Source organism: Leucoraja erinacea, chromosome 17, assembly GCF_028641065.1.
Source record: "Leucoraja erinacea ecotype New England chromosome 17, Leri_hhj_1, whole genome shotgun sequence".
Classification (NCBI taxonomy): domain Eukaryota; kingdom Metazoa; phylum Chordata; class Chondrichthyes; order Rajiformes; family Rajidae; genus Leucoraja; species Leucoraja erinaceus.
In genome coordinates this window covers 12,175,761-12,190,192 of record NC_073393.1, presented here as the reverse complement: position 1 = coordinate 12,190,192, position 14,432 = coordinate 12,175,761, and the positions used below count along the sequence as shown (strand labels likewise).

The 14,432-nt window shown below is 44.4% G+C and overlaps 1 protein-coding gene across 7 annotated transcripts in view; it reads left to right on the top strand.

Annotated features, from left to right (window-relative positions):
* cpne2 (copine II) overlaps positions 1-14,432 on the top strand; it is a 149,988-nt gene that overhangs the window by 112,675 nt on the left and 22,881 nt on the right. For all 7 annotated transcript variants that reach the window (XM_055648552.1, XM_055648554.1, XM_055648550.1 and 4 more), the window contains exon 13: positions 14,019-14,070. In XM_055648552.1, the coding sequence (XP_055504527.1) occupies positions 14,019-14,070 (52 nt within the window). The remainder of the gene's footprint in view (positions 1-14,018; positions 14,071-14,432) is intronic.

Here is a 14,432-nt window from a genome sequence, read left to right as displayed (position 1 = left end):
TCATTAGATAAAGGAAATGCTGAGATTGTCAGTCAGTTCACGCAACTTCCATGGAGAGTGAAATAGAGCTCATGTTTCTGGCTAGTGAGATGCATCAATTGAAAAGAAAGCCAGTGATTTAACATGTTGCGAGCAATGAGGTAGAGAAAATTGCCATAAAGCAAAGTATTGGTCTTTGACAGGGTGAAAGTCAAAGGAGATTAACTGTGTACTTTGTCAGTGCCCTTTCTGTGGCGACTATTTGCATACCTTGTGTATTAACAAGCAAAGAATTTCACTGTGACTTTTCACATATGACAATAAAGTCTATTCAAGGGAGAGCTAGTTAGGGCTCTTAAAAATAGCGGAGTTAGGGGATATGGGGAGAAGGCAGGAACGGGGTACCGATTGGGGATGATCAGCCATGATCACATTGAATGGAGGTGCTGGCTCGAAGGGCTGAATGGCCTACTCCTGCACCTATTGTCTATTGTCTATTGTCTAATGTGTTGTCATTTATTCATAAAGTTGAAGTTGCAAAGTAAAGCATATGGTAATGGGTCAGTAAAATAAAACAAAAGATGGGTCTGAAGTGACGACAGCAGAATTATTACCACCAACTGAGTACATTTGCTACTTTTTCTTAACGTGGCTTGGTTGCTTGCTAACCTACACCAACTACCAATTGTACTTAATCAAGAACCGTAGCAAACTATTTACACAATGCCTGGGGGAAGAGAACAAGATCCCTTACTGTTCTGTTTGGTAGTACAGAGTGAGCAATGTCCATGCCCCTATGTTCAAACAAGGATACCTTGAGAAAAACAATATCCCAGTTGTAGATGTTCTGAAGCGTGAACACCACATTACTGATCCATGTATACAATATTTAAATGTGCATGGGGTGGATATTTAAGACGCAAGTTCAATGGCACTTTGTCACAAGGGCTGAGGTACAGTGAAGCTCATTTTTGTGTACCATTCAGTACAAGTCACCGTCCATATAGATGCATCTTGGATGCAGTACAAGTGTATAGCAGTATATAGAGTGGCCAGAGCTCCAGGGGGCAAATTTGACACAATGATCAGTGCGCATGTCCCGATGAGAACGGGATTGGCCGTCTCACCCGGCCTAGGTGCGACGTTTTCGAGGGATTTGCTATTTCCGGAGGAGGAGGGGGGGATAGCATATGTGTGGTCTACCTGATGATGGGAGAACAGTGAATGAGGCAAAACTGTGAAGGCAGTGAAGCCAGATGTTGGAGATAGTGGCGACACTAGGTATAGGGTTAACCATCTTTAGGGAATGGACACTGAGATTTCAGGTGTTCCAAACCTTTCCTTAGAGAGGGTGACATCGTCACTATACACTTACGCCCACCTATGTAAGGACACAAAGATAACGCAACAGATTTCTGCTGTTTCTTTGGTCACTAGCGATTCATTTTAATACCCGAACTTATCTTTGATTGTTCGCCTTAGCTGTGATCACTCGAGCATGTTGGTCATTGCTGTCACGCCAACACTCTACTCCAGCATCCTGGCTGTGAAATTGAACCATATGGCTGTGTTATTTTCAGCGCTGATGTTACTGATTCCCAGAGAGTTTTCTTTGCCAGTGGCATGCGTGGATTTTGCGCCACTTGGCAGACTGAGCCGCCTGGCACCCACGTCCAGCACACTTCCTCGCGCCTGTGTGTGGAGTAGGATTGCGGTGGTGACATTTCTCTCGTTGGTTTGATCTGATGCCCTCACTGTCAAACATGGGAGATCAAACCCAAGCCAACGGAGTGGGTGAACCCTGAGGGAAAGCATGACCATTGTCACAGAGTAAACCCTTTGCCCACCCGGGTGGTTAAGGGCACTGAGGTCTGCAGGTTAATTCGGGATTAGTTAAAGGTTTGTATGAATGGTGCTGAGTAGATGAATACACATGTCAGGTAAAATGTCTGAGGCTGTGAATGAGGTGCGGGGAAGCTTTTCTGCACTGGCAGCTCTGTGGATAATGTCGGTGAACTGGCAGCAGGTTGGAAGGAAGAGGACAGGGCACAAACACCTAGGCATAAGAGCCAGAAAGAGAATGGGAAGGAAGCCCTCTGGACAAGAAGACTCATCCAGTCATTTGCACAATCAAAGTATTGGGGAGTGCACGTCTTTCATGGATCTGACGGAAGGGATATATAGCCAGAGGCTTGGGTTGGTTCATAAGTTCATGGAAGCAGAATTAGGTCATTCAGCCCACCATGGTGGTCCACTTCACCATTCTATCGTGGCTGATCCATCAGTCCCTCTCAACCCCTTTCTCCTGCCTTCTCCCCATAACATTTGACACCTGTACTAATCAAGTGTACTTGGCCCCAGGGGATGAAAAACGTGTCCGTGAATGGTTGAAAAGAATCACATATTAATTTTGGCCTCTTCCTCCTCCTGGCAAACATACATAGCAAAATAAACCATTAAACCGGTGCCTCTTGGTGTGAAAGGCTCAGCAAATTCTCACTTGGTTCTGTCCATTACTCTTGAGTTATTTGCAATCTTCACTGAAATTTGGGCTTTTGTGAAGTGAATAGACAAGCTAGACAACTTTGCAGCCAGCACTCTCTGAATATCTCAACAGTAAGGCGGTTAGGCGTGTTTTCCTCGGCCCCCAGCCAATATTTAGCCCTTGGACAACATCACTAGGCTCAGAATCTCAGATTGCTTGTGAGACTTTGATTGTGCAAATTGGATTTTGATTACATACAACACAGGAATAATAAAGGTTCAAAGGTTCTTTGTCAAGCACTTGGGGCCTGAGGATGCGAAATAAAAATGGAAGTTATTTTATTGATTAGTTGTACCCAACATTAATTTTCCCACAGTTGGGATGTTTTGGGCCTGATGCTAGAGCAGGAAATACAGCAAGGAATGACAGCCCCAAATAACATGCAAATTGTTAGATGGGAGAAGGCCAAGATCCACCTACTTTTTGGTGTGAGGTACAATGATATTGGAGGTGCTGATTAAGCACCGTGATTGATTTCCATCACTTAACTTACACTAATCTACATGTAACACAAGGAAAACTTGGTATGAGCAATGTTGGAGCCCTGGTTCCAAGGTTTCTGGGGAAAATCATAGTACCTTTGCATTTTGCACCCCAAGGTAACTTTTGTATTGCATTCCAAAATACTATGAGAGAAATCTATCATATTTTCCCTGAATGCGTTGTCAATAATTATTTCCACTGTCTCTCAGGGTTTTTGCCCCATAGACTGCCATATTCCCAGAGGTGTAGGTCTGTCACCGAGGCTTGCACAGCTGGTAGAGCTGCCGCCTCAGGGTGCCAGAACCCTGGGTTCGATCTTGCCCTTGTCTGCTCTCTGCGCAGAATTTGCACGTTCTCCCTGTGACTGCATGGGTTTCCTCCGAGCGCTCCGGTTTCCTCCCACATCCCAAAGATATGCGGGTTTGTAGGTTAATTGCCCTGTGTAAAATTGCCCCTCGTGTGTAGGGAGTCGATGAGAAGGTGGGAGATTGAACAAATGTGAACAAGTGATCAGTGGGCGGAGTGGACTTGGTGGGCCGAAGGGCTTGTTTCCATCCTGTATATCTCAGCTAAACTATAAACGGAACAGTTTCATTATTAAGAATTATCTTGGTTTCCTAACTTAGTCACCCGTTGATCAGCTTTTTTGTGTATCATTATTAAGCTATCTTGGTTTCCTAACTTAGTCACCCGTTATCAATCATTTGACTCACGTTCACGGCTGTTTTGTAAGGCATTCACTGGAGTTCTGTCACAGGATATATCTGTTGAAGAATAATTCTGACTTTTCACTCTTGGATATTCCGTTTTACCGTGATAAGATAAATCTGAAATCTGATATTGAATCTGAAATCCTATTTCTAACAGCCCATTTTCTTTCTCACTTGGTTTGAAGTTATAATGATGATCTCCCCAAGACCCATTTGAAGTTATTTTAAGATTTGTGGTACATCTGACACAGTAACTGAGTGAGGAGGTAAACTGAGGGACCATCCATTTCAAGCAAATTGTGTCACAATTAATCTTTTTTTTTTAAACATCTTGTCCACAGACGGAGGCATATCGTTTTGTGGCGTTACAGATTGTGAAAGCTTTTCTGCCAAATTCAAAATGTCCTTGTTAATTAGTTAGAGATGCATTTCAACAGATGAGGTATTTCTGCACCAGTTGTGCTGCTCTGATTGCAGAAATCTCACTGAACTGTTCTCTACAAGACCATATGGAGTTTGAATGAAAGGTCTTAGATTAATGAGAGTTTGATGGTTATCCCGTGTAGATGTGTCAGATGTCCCTGGATTAACAGTAAGAAGGGCAGCATGATGGCGCAGTTGTAGAGTTACTGCCTTACAGCATCAGAAACCCAGGTTCGATCCTGACTATGGGTACTTATTTGAACAGAGTTTGTACGTTCTCCCCGTGACCTGCGTGGGTTTTCTCCGGGATCTCCTGTTTTCCTCCTACACTCCAAAGATGAACAGATTTGTAAGTTAATTGGCTTGGTAGAATTGTAAATTGTCCCTAGTATGTAGGATAGTGTAAGTGTATGGAGATCGCAGGTCAGCGCTTGTTTCCACCCTGTATCTCTAAACTAAACTAAACCAAAATCAAGTCCATTAATTGCCAAGTGGCTGTGGTAAGACACAAAATGCTGGAGTAATTCAGCAGGACAGGCAACATCTCTGGAGAGAAGCAATGGGTGACGTTTCGGGTCGAGACCCGTCTGAGACCCGTCTGAAGAAAGGACTCAACCCAAAACGTCACCCATTCCTTCTCTCCAGAGATACTGCCTATCCCTCTGAGTTACTTCAGCATTTTGTGTCTATCTTTGATTTAAAGCAGCATCCTTCCTACACAAGTGTCTATGGTAAGATTGTTCAGGGTTTGGAAAGATTGTTCAGGGTTTGGACACGTTAGAGGCAGGAAACATGTTCCCGATGTTGGGGGAGTCCAGAACCAGGGGCCACAGTTTAAGAATAAGGAGTAAGCCACTTAGAACGGAGACGAGGAAACACTTTTTCTCACAGAGAGTGGTGAGTCTGTGGAATTCTCTGTCTCAGAGGGTGGTGGAGGCCGGTTCTCTGGATGCTTTCAAGAGAGAGCTAGATAGGGCTCTTAAAAATAGCGGAGTCAGGGGATATGGGGAGAAGGCAGGAACGGGGTACTGATTGGGGATGATCAGCCATGATCACATCGAGGAGCCGAATGGCCTACTCCTGCACCTTATTGTCTATTGTCTATTGTCTATAAACCTCCTCAAATGTTAACTAAGCATTGCAGAACAGCAACTTGCTACTGCGTTTCATCATAAAAGGATGTAATTGTAGACATTGCAGAAGACATTGAGCCCAAATGATGTAGGAGTGCAGGAAGTGCAAAGAGAGGGAAGGACAGAAGGTAAGAGATCACCCAGAAACTTATGAGAGGTAACAGATAATTTGGTGTTGAAAAAAAATTCCAGAGGACTGATAGGTCAATAGTCAATAGTCAATAGTCTATTTAATTGTCATTTGGACCCCTGGAGGTCCAAACGAAATGCCGTTTCTGCAGCCATACATTACACACAAATAGACCCCAGACACAACATAATTTACATCATAAAAGGATGTAATTGGCGTAGACATTGCAGAAGAGTCATTGAGCCCGCGGGGCAAATGATCTTCAACCCCGCCAACTCGGGCGGGAGTGCCGTTGAGGAGTGCAAAGAGAGGGATCCGCGGGCTCCCGGTGCCGCCGGCACAGAAGATAGCAGCAGATCACCCAGCAAACTTATGAGAGGTAACCAGATAATTTTCTGGTGTTGAAAAAAAATTCCAGAGGACTGATAGGTCAGTGGAATGAGAAAAAGCCATGGAGACATTTGGAAGTGAGGATGTACAGTGCATTCAGAAGGTATGAAAGTGTTTATTGGCCAAGTATGTACAGATACAATGAATTTGCCTTGGTGCTCCACTCGCAGGTAACAACACGACATACAGTAAACCATTAAGAATAAAACATGAAATATTAAAACATTAAGAATAAAACACTATTGATTAAACATGTGAATTAAATGAAATACCAGAACTAAAGGAGGCTACAGATTTTTGGTTATTGAGTAGAGCTACTACTCGTGGGGAAAAAAAGCTGTTTTTATGTCTGGCTGTGGCAGCTTTGACAGTCCGGAGTCGCCTTCCAGAGGGAAGTGATTCGAAGAGTTTATGGCCATGGTGAGAGGGGTCAGAGATGATCTTACCTGCTTGCTTCCTGGCCCTTGCAGTGTACAGATCATCAATGGGGGGAAGGTTGCAGCCAATAACCTTCTCAGCTGATCGAACGATTTGCTGCAGCCTCCGGACGTCGTGCTTGGTGGCTGAGCCAAACCAGACCATCAAGGAGAAGGTGAGGACAGACTCTACGATGGCTGTATAGAATTGGACCATCAGTGCCTGTGGCACATTGTGCTTCCTCAGCTTCCGCAGGAAGTACATCCTCTGTTGGGCCTTTTTGACTGTGGAGTCGATGGTAGCCCCCCCCCACTTAATGTCCTTGGAGATGATGGTACCAAGAAACTTAAAGGACTCCACAGATGTGACTGTTGTGTTGTTGATGGGTGAGGGGAGGGGGAGCTCTCCTAAAGTCTACAGTCAATGCCACTGTCTTAAGAGCATTGAGCTCCAGGTTGTTACAAAGGCACCAAGACGCCAGCCGTGTCACTTCCAATCTGCAGGCCGATTCCTCCCCATCCTGGATCAGTCCAATCAGGGTTGTGTCATCCGCAAACTTGAGAAGCTTGACAGAGGAGTCTGTGGAGGTGCAGTCGTTGGTATAGAGAGAGTAAAGGAGAGGAGAGAGTACGCAGCCTTGCGGTGCTCCTATGCTGACGGTTTGCGCGTCCGAGATGTGCTTTCCCAGCCTCACATGTTGCTTCCTGTCTGTCAGTAAGTTGATGATCCACTGACAGAGGGGTTCAGGCACAGTCAACTGGGAACGTTTGGAGTGTAGTCGCTCTGACACAATGGTGTTGAATGCAGAACTAAAGTCCACAAACAAAATCCTTTGGTCTAGATGCTGGAGGATGAAGTGCAGGCCTAGGTTGACTGAGTCATCCACTGACCTATTGGCCCAGTATGCAAACTGCACAGGGTCCAGCAGGGGGTTTGTGATACTTTTCAGCTGGGCCAGCACAAGCCTTTCTGAATACTTTCTGAATGCACTGTATCTTGGGGCAGTAAATTTGGAAGGATATTGGCTGCTGTTATAGTCATAGAGTTATACAACGTAGTGACAGGCCCTTCAGCCCAACTTGCCCACATCGACCAACATGTCCCATCCACACTAGAAAAGTGTCCTGACTGTATTTGGGAAAGGAGTCAGTCTTAAAAGCTAAATGATGAAACTGGTAATTATACTTATCTTATGTACTGGTGATGGACAATTCTATTGGACTGAGACAAATAGCCTCTTGTTAATCCCCTCTACTTGTTAATGAAGTTGCAGAGGTAGAAAATGGAGTTGGAAATGCTGCAGAACACTTTTTGTGTGCCGTATATATTTGTATTTTGTATTGCTATTTAAACCTGTTTTCTGAATGGAGTTCTATGCTGTCAGTAAACTGATGCATCAAGAGATTCCTTTATTTCAAAGTGCCATCATAAAACAATGTTTACCACAAAAATAGTAACTTCCCAATGGACATTCCTGCTCAGCTAAGATTAAGTATCTAAGCTTCCTACCTTGTTCAACTTGTTTTGCAATTCTTTTCTTGCAAACGTCTATCAACCGACAGATACATTAGTGTCTGCCTTAGAGAAACCCTTCCAGCTCGTGCTAGTTACAGGAACAGAGATACAGACTTACAACTGCTGATGGGCAAGCAAAGACCCTTTTGTCTATCTAGCATAAGCCAGTCGATTGGGAATCCTTGAGGGAGAGTGGTAGTTGTGTGGAATGAGCTTCCAGTGGAAGTGGTGGAGGCAGGTTCGACTTTATCATTTAAAAATAAATTGGATAGGTACATGGACGGGAAAGGAATGGAGGGTTATGGTCTGAGTGCAGGTAGATGGGACTAGGTGAGAGTAAGTGTTCGGCACAGACTAGAAGGGCCAAGATGGCCTGTTTCCGTGTTGTTAGGGTATTTTGGTTATATGGCTAATGTGTGTATTGACCATCTTGCCTGGAACCATGTGAAAACCTGTAAGACATACATACAATACAGTACCAACTTGTTAATATTGAACATAGAACAGCACAGTGGAGGAACAGTCCCTTCTGCCCACAATGCCTTTGCTGAACATTATGCCTCGAACAAATCACAGCTCATATCAAAATCTTGTCTGCCTGCACATAATCCATATCTCTCCATTCCCCGTATATCCATGTGCCTATCCAAAAGTCTCTGAAATGTGTCGTATCTGCCCCCACCACCTCCCCTGGCAACGTGTTTCAGGCACTCATTAACCTGGCAATGTGTTTCGGGCACTCATTAACCTCTGTTTATTAAAAAAAAAAGCTTCCCCTGCACATCTCCTTAAAAACCTTGCCCCTCTCACCTTAAAGCTATGGCCACTAGTAATGGATGTTTCCACCCTGGGGAAAAGGGTTCTGATTGTCTACCTTATCTATGCCTCTCTTCATTTTATATACTTCTATCAGGTCTCCCTGCAACCTCTGGGATTCCAGCAAAACGAAATATAGTGGGAATGCAACCTGGAATTCATCTCTGAGCCATCTGGGTTACTGAAACTGGTTTAGTACAGCACTCTGCCATTCAATTCTCTCATTAGTCAGTGTGATATTTGCTCCATCAACAAGTTGGTATCTACCACACAAAAATCTCAGCCCATTTCAAAGCATCCTAGCAGCACATCCACGGGTCTCTCTGCAGGTGGCAGAGAGGTTGAGAAGCATATGGGATCCTTCTGCCATATTAGTGTAGTTACAGACCCAGACATTCAACACCGCTTGTATGGTACAGGTCCCAATAGTTACATGAAAGCCATTGTGAATCACAAGTGGCAGATTTTAATTTTCCACATATTGGCAATTTTGTTTACATGCACACATCCAAAGCATCCTCTCCTTGTACATTGGTCCATATTTCCAAATAGCATAGTGAGGGCTCCACACAGAGAAACAGGTTTGTAGCAACATTAAGATTATGGTTCCTCACTTGATGCTTTGTTGGGAGGGAGTCAATATTGAGAAGAACTTGTCATTCCCTGCAGGGTTATCCATTGAAGCTGTCTAAGGTGAAGATACATTCACACTGAAGGTGGGTTTTTTGGTATAGGTGACTAGGAAACAAGGGTCTTGTAAGCCAGTGGATGCGGTAAGTGGCGCAGTGGTAGAGTTTCTGTCATACAGCGCCAGGGACCTGGGTTCGAATCGGACTACGGGTGCTGTCAGTACGGAGTTTGCACGTTCTTCCTGTGACTGGGTAGGTTTTCTCCGGGTGCCGCGGTTTCCTCCCACAACCAGAAGACGTACAGGTTTGTAGGTTAATTGGCTTCTGTAAATTGTTCCGCGTATGTAGGATAGTGCTAGTGTACGGGATGATCGCTGGTTGGCACGGACCCGGTGAGCCGAAGAGCCGGATTCCTCTCTGTATTTCTAAACTAAACCAAAGGTTTGAAGTTCAGAAGCCGGAGTTTCTTGTACAGTTATAAAGGGTGTCTGTGAGACCACATCTGGAGTATTGTATGCAGTAGTCAGGTGCGGTGAGGTCAATGGCTGGGAAGGCACCGGCTAGTATCAGAACCAGATCTACACACATATGAAACATCCCCCCCACTGCGGAATCAACGTTTCCCACTGTGAGGGAAGGCACCAAAGTTCAGTCCTCTTCCTCTGTTCACCCGTGGTCGGGGCCTATTGAGGCCTCCGCAGTCGCGGCTACGGGCCCTCGAAAGGAAGAACACTCACAGCAGCCCAGAGCCTCCGAATCAGCCGCTTCCTACCAGAGACCGCGGCTCCCAAAGGTCCACGGGTCGAGCTGGGCGGAGATTCAATGCTGGCGGCCTCGGTGAGAGGTCCCAGGGCTCCGCGATGTTAAGGTCAGCGCCGCCCGTGGCTGGAAGCTCCACAGACCACAGCTCCACGGTGTTTAAAGTCGGCAGTCCCGGCACTCTGGAGCTCCAACACGGCGATCCCGGTAAGGCATCGCTCGCTCCACGGAGGAATACAGTGCTTCGCCACCGCTGCTGAAGCTAGCTAACGTGGAGGAAGAGCAAGGTAGCGTTAATTACATGGGTAGAGCCTACGTAATTGACCCTCGCTCTCCCTCCACTGGGCTCAAGACACGCCCCTTCAGTGAGGCAGATGTGATAGCTGCCTCCCCTGGTGCTTTTTCATTGCAGTTTTATGACGAGACCAGCGAGCCTAAATATAATATCTTTACACGTGAAATAAGTTACCTGGACTATGGAAGGTGAGGACATGTAATGAAAGGGTTTACAAACATTACATTGGTGACACACAGAGAGATAGTAACAGGCACATGCTTATTGCCTGCGCTCCACCCAGTTTCTGAGGGTGTGCGCAATCAGAGGGGAGGCTCAGCTCGTCACTGCTTCACCTCTCGTCTCTCCCTGTATTTGCAGGAGAGCTCCACAGATTTGGCGATTTTGACTATAAAAAATGATTGGATTCGTACAGAAATGACATTTATAACAGATCAGTGGAGAAATCTTCATATTTATTATATTTTATTATTATTTTTCTTTACTTTCGTAAGATTTTCATTGGAGTATGACAGGTGAGGCTCTGCCTCCCCTGACCGCACGTCCCTGGCATGCAGTTATCGTCACTTCACCAAGAAAAAGATATATTTGCCGTAAAGGATTCATCAGACTGATTACTGGAATGCTAGAAGGAGTAATGGGCCTGTCCCACTTACGCAACTTTTTCAGCAACTGCATAGGTCGTTGCAGGTCGCCGAAAATGTTCAACATGTTGAAAATCCAGCGGCGGCCAGAAAAAGGTACGACTCTTTGGGCGACTACTCATGATCATATTGACTTCAACCCGTGACATGTCGCCAGGGTACCGCCTGTATGGTCGTGTGTAGTCTCCTCAGTCGCCCAGAGTCGTAGCATCTCTCTGGTTGCCGCTGGGTATTCAACCTGCAACGATCTATGATGGGTGCCGGCAATTGCGTAAGTGGGACTGGCCCATAAGACATTTAGGATTGAGATGAGGGGAAATGTCTGCACATACAGAACACATAGAGGGCACACAGAGAAGGCTGTGGAGACAAAATCACTCCATATAATTAAGAAAGCGATGCATAAACTTTTAAGCACAAAAATCTTCAAGGGGTATAGGGAGAGAGTGGACATATAGTATTGAGATGGGGAATCAGACATGATCATACTGAATGCCTGAGCACTTGAGCAGTGTGTGTAAGTGTTGCAAATGGCCTACTCTTGCTTCTAATTTCAATGAAGACCCAAGATGCTATTCTCTATGTTGTATTTAACGAATGGTCTTCCTTCGTTTTGTGTAGCATTGTGTTGTGCAGGCACATTCTCATCCATTCTATCATTTTCCATTATGTTATTGCTGCAAGAAAAAATAATTTCCACATGTTGTCTGCATGAACTGAAAGGTTTGCATACCCACCTTTTGTACAAAACCTTCTGATTTTGCACCAATTTACCTTGTTCCCATATTTATTGTTACAAACTGCTTAAAAAACCATAACACACCATGGCACTATTTCTATGCTCTCTGTTTCCAGCAGTGTTTGCTGTACACTTAAATCCTTGCACTATATCAAAGGTAAAACAAGTGGCCTTGGGCTTTCAAACGTACCTACAGATGGCTCAATCAATGTTCATCTGTGGAGTTGAAAGCATCACTTTTTCTTTTTTATGTTTTATTCTTCAGGCCAATGTGGCAACTCAAATTTCACTGCACCTATTGGTGTATGTGACAATAAATGTCCTTTGGTTGCTTTGAATCCAAACATCTGTTGCTTATCATGAGTTCCCCGATGGAAATCTAAAGTAAGGCGGTGAGGCATTTAATCCACAATCGCATCTGTACAATTGCGGCATCTACTCTGATGTCTCTTTCTTCACTGCAGTGGAGCAAATTTTCTCAAAGGCTCCCTCCCTGTGGCTGAGGAGTTGTTCCCAGAATCACAGCAAGGATGCTGTCCACCCAAAGGCACATAGGACATGATTTACACTGCACGTCATTTTTGACAAACGCCCAAGAAGCTTCATCAATCACCATAATGGTCTTGTTTCGCCCCGGAAGCCTTTGACCCCCATGAATTGAGAAAGACCGTGGAGCATTCTTCTCAAGTTTGACAACTTTCAGAACTATATCTCCATCTTACGCTTGTTACATAATGGCAACCATGCCTTGATCTTAAGCATGGACCTAATCTCAGTTCCAACTGATGTCAAGCAAGATTAGATCATTGAAGATAGACACAAAAAGCTGGAGTAACTCAGTGGGTCAGGCAGCATCTCTGGAGAAAAGGAATAGGTGATGTTTCGGGTCAAGACCATTCTTTGAACAGAGAGTCAGGGGAGACCACACTTTCCACAAACTATCTAAGAAGATTGCAAAGAGATGTAATGTTTGTGGTTTTGATTTGACACCGATTATATTCACAAATCACACAGCAGGTTGATTAACATCTGAAAGAGAATAATAAGTTGTAGTCCCCCTTGAGACCTCTCATGAGAATCCACTCATTCTAATGCAAGTTGTTCTTCAACACCATTTTTTTTTTCTTTTTTAGCTTTGTTGGATTCCTGTTAAATAAACATACAGTTTGTGCTAATATTATCATACCTGCTTTGGTTCAAAAGCTCCCAGTTACTGTAAGATTGATTATCCATATCCACTTGTATTGAATCTTCCATTAACTACAGATGAGGAACAGCACAATGTAATATCTTAAAGCAGAGGAAGCTACAGTCTCCCTGAAGCTAATAGATGGAATATTAATAGAATGCCTTCCTGATGGAAACTGATGTTTGTGATAAATCCCTAATCAAAAAAACTACAAGAAGGGAGACTTGGCACTGGCAGCAGTGGGGAACATGTGCAGAAAGAGAGACAAGAGTTATCATTTCAGGTTGGAAACGCTTTGGCTGCATTATTGATAATGAGACTAGCACTTGACATTACCATAGTACAGGAAGCTTGAAGTATTTGCAAGACGGTGCTTCAACATGGATATGAATCGATATTAAGGAAAGGTACAAAATGCTGGAGTAATTCAGCGGGTCAGGCAGCACCTCTGGAGAACATGGATAGGTGATGTTTCAGGTTGAGACCGGTGTGGCAGATTGCAACCTTCATGTGGTCCGCCCTGTTTCGACTAATGCAATCAACTCGACGTGCACAAACGGAAGATCAAATAGAACAAGTTGTCCGACAACTTTAGGCTGTGCACGCCACACGAAAGAAGAAGAAGAAGGTTGAGACCCTTCTTCAGATATGTATTGATATTGTTTATTATGTTATGTGCGTAAGGGCTGTCCAACATGACCATGTGTCGGTATTGACATTAGTCTATTATTGTCATGTGTACCAAAATACAATGAGAAGCTTTTGTTAGCATGCGATCCGGTCAAATCAAGTCATGCTGTAGGTAACAATCAAGCCACAGACAGGTACAGCAGATAGTGCAAAGTGAAGGATATCCGATTGAAGAATATAGTGCTACAGCTTTATAATGTTACAGTTCACCGATAAAAGTCTAGGATCTCTAATGAAGTAGGTTGGAAGATCAGGACTACACCCTGGCCTATGAGAGGATTGTTCAGTAGTCTGATAACAGCGGGGAAGAATCTGACGGTGCAAGCTTTCAGGTTTTCAGATGTTCTGCCCGGCGGGAGGTAATAGAAGAGGGAATGACGAGGATGCTGTTTCATCCAGGCAGCGTGAAGTGCAGGTGGAGTCGATGGTGGTAGAACATGCTGTCAGTGGCACCTTTTGAAGATTAAATCAATTAGAAGTCACCAGTTGCATTTATGAATAGTTTACAGACTGATTGTTTTTGTGTTCTCAGGTGTCCCATGAATTTGCCATTAACTTCAATCCTACAAACCCATTTTGTTCAGGTCAGTATATTCCTGTAACTCTTCACCTGCCTCCTCATTCTGCTGCTCTTACACTCTTGCATCTCACCCCGTGCACTCTGTCTGTGCTCTTCACTGTTACTTGTGTTTGGTTTTTACCAGCTCCAGGCAGGAGCAGTGATCGGTGCAAGGATATTGCCTACTTAAATCCCCCAAGTGCGCTAGTTGCAGCTAATGCTGCTTTCTGACTTCATTGCTCTTGTAAAACGATGCCTGTGAGCATTCAATGTTGATTTACAAAGAAACCCTTTGTCTGTGGAGAGCGCATTCATATATAAAAATAATAATGTAATCATCCTGGGAATCATTCCCATTTTCAAAAATTGTTCACATAATTCCTCCCG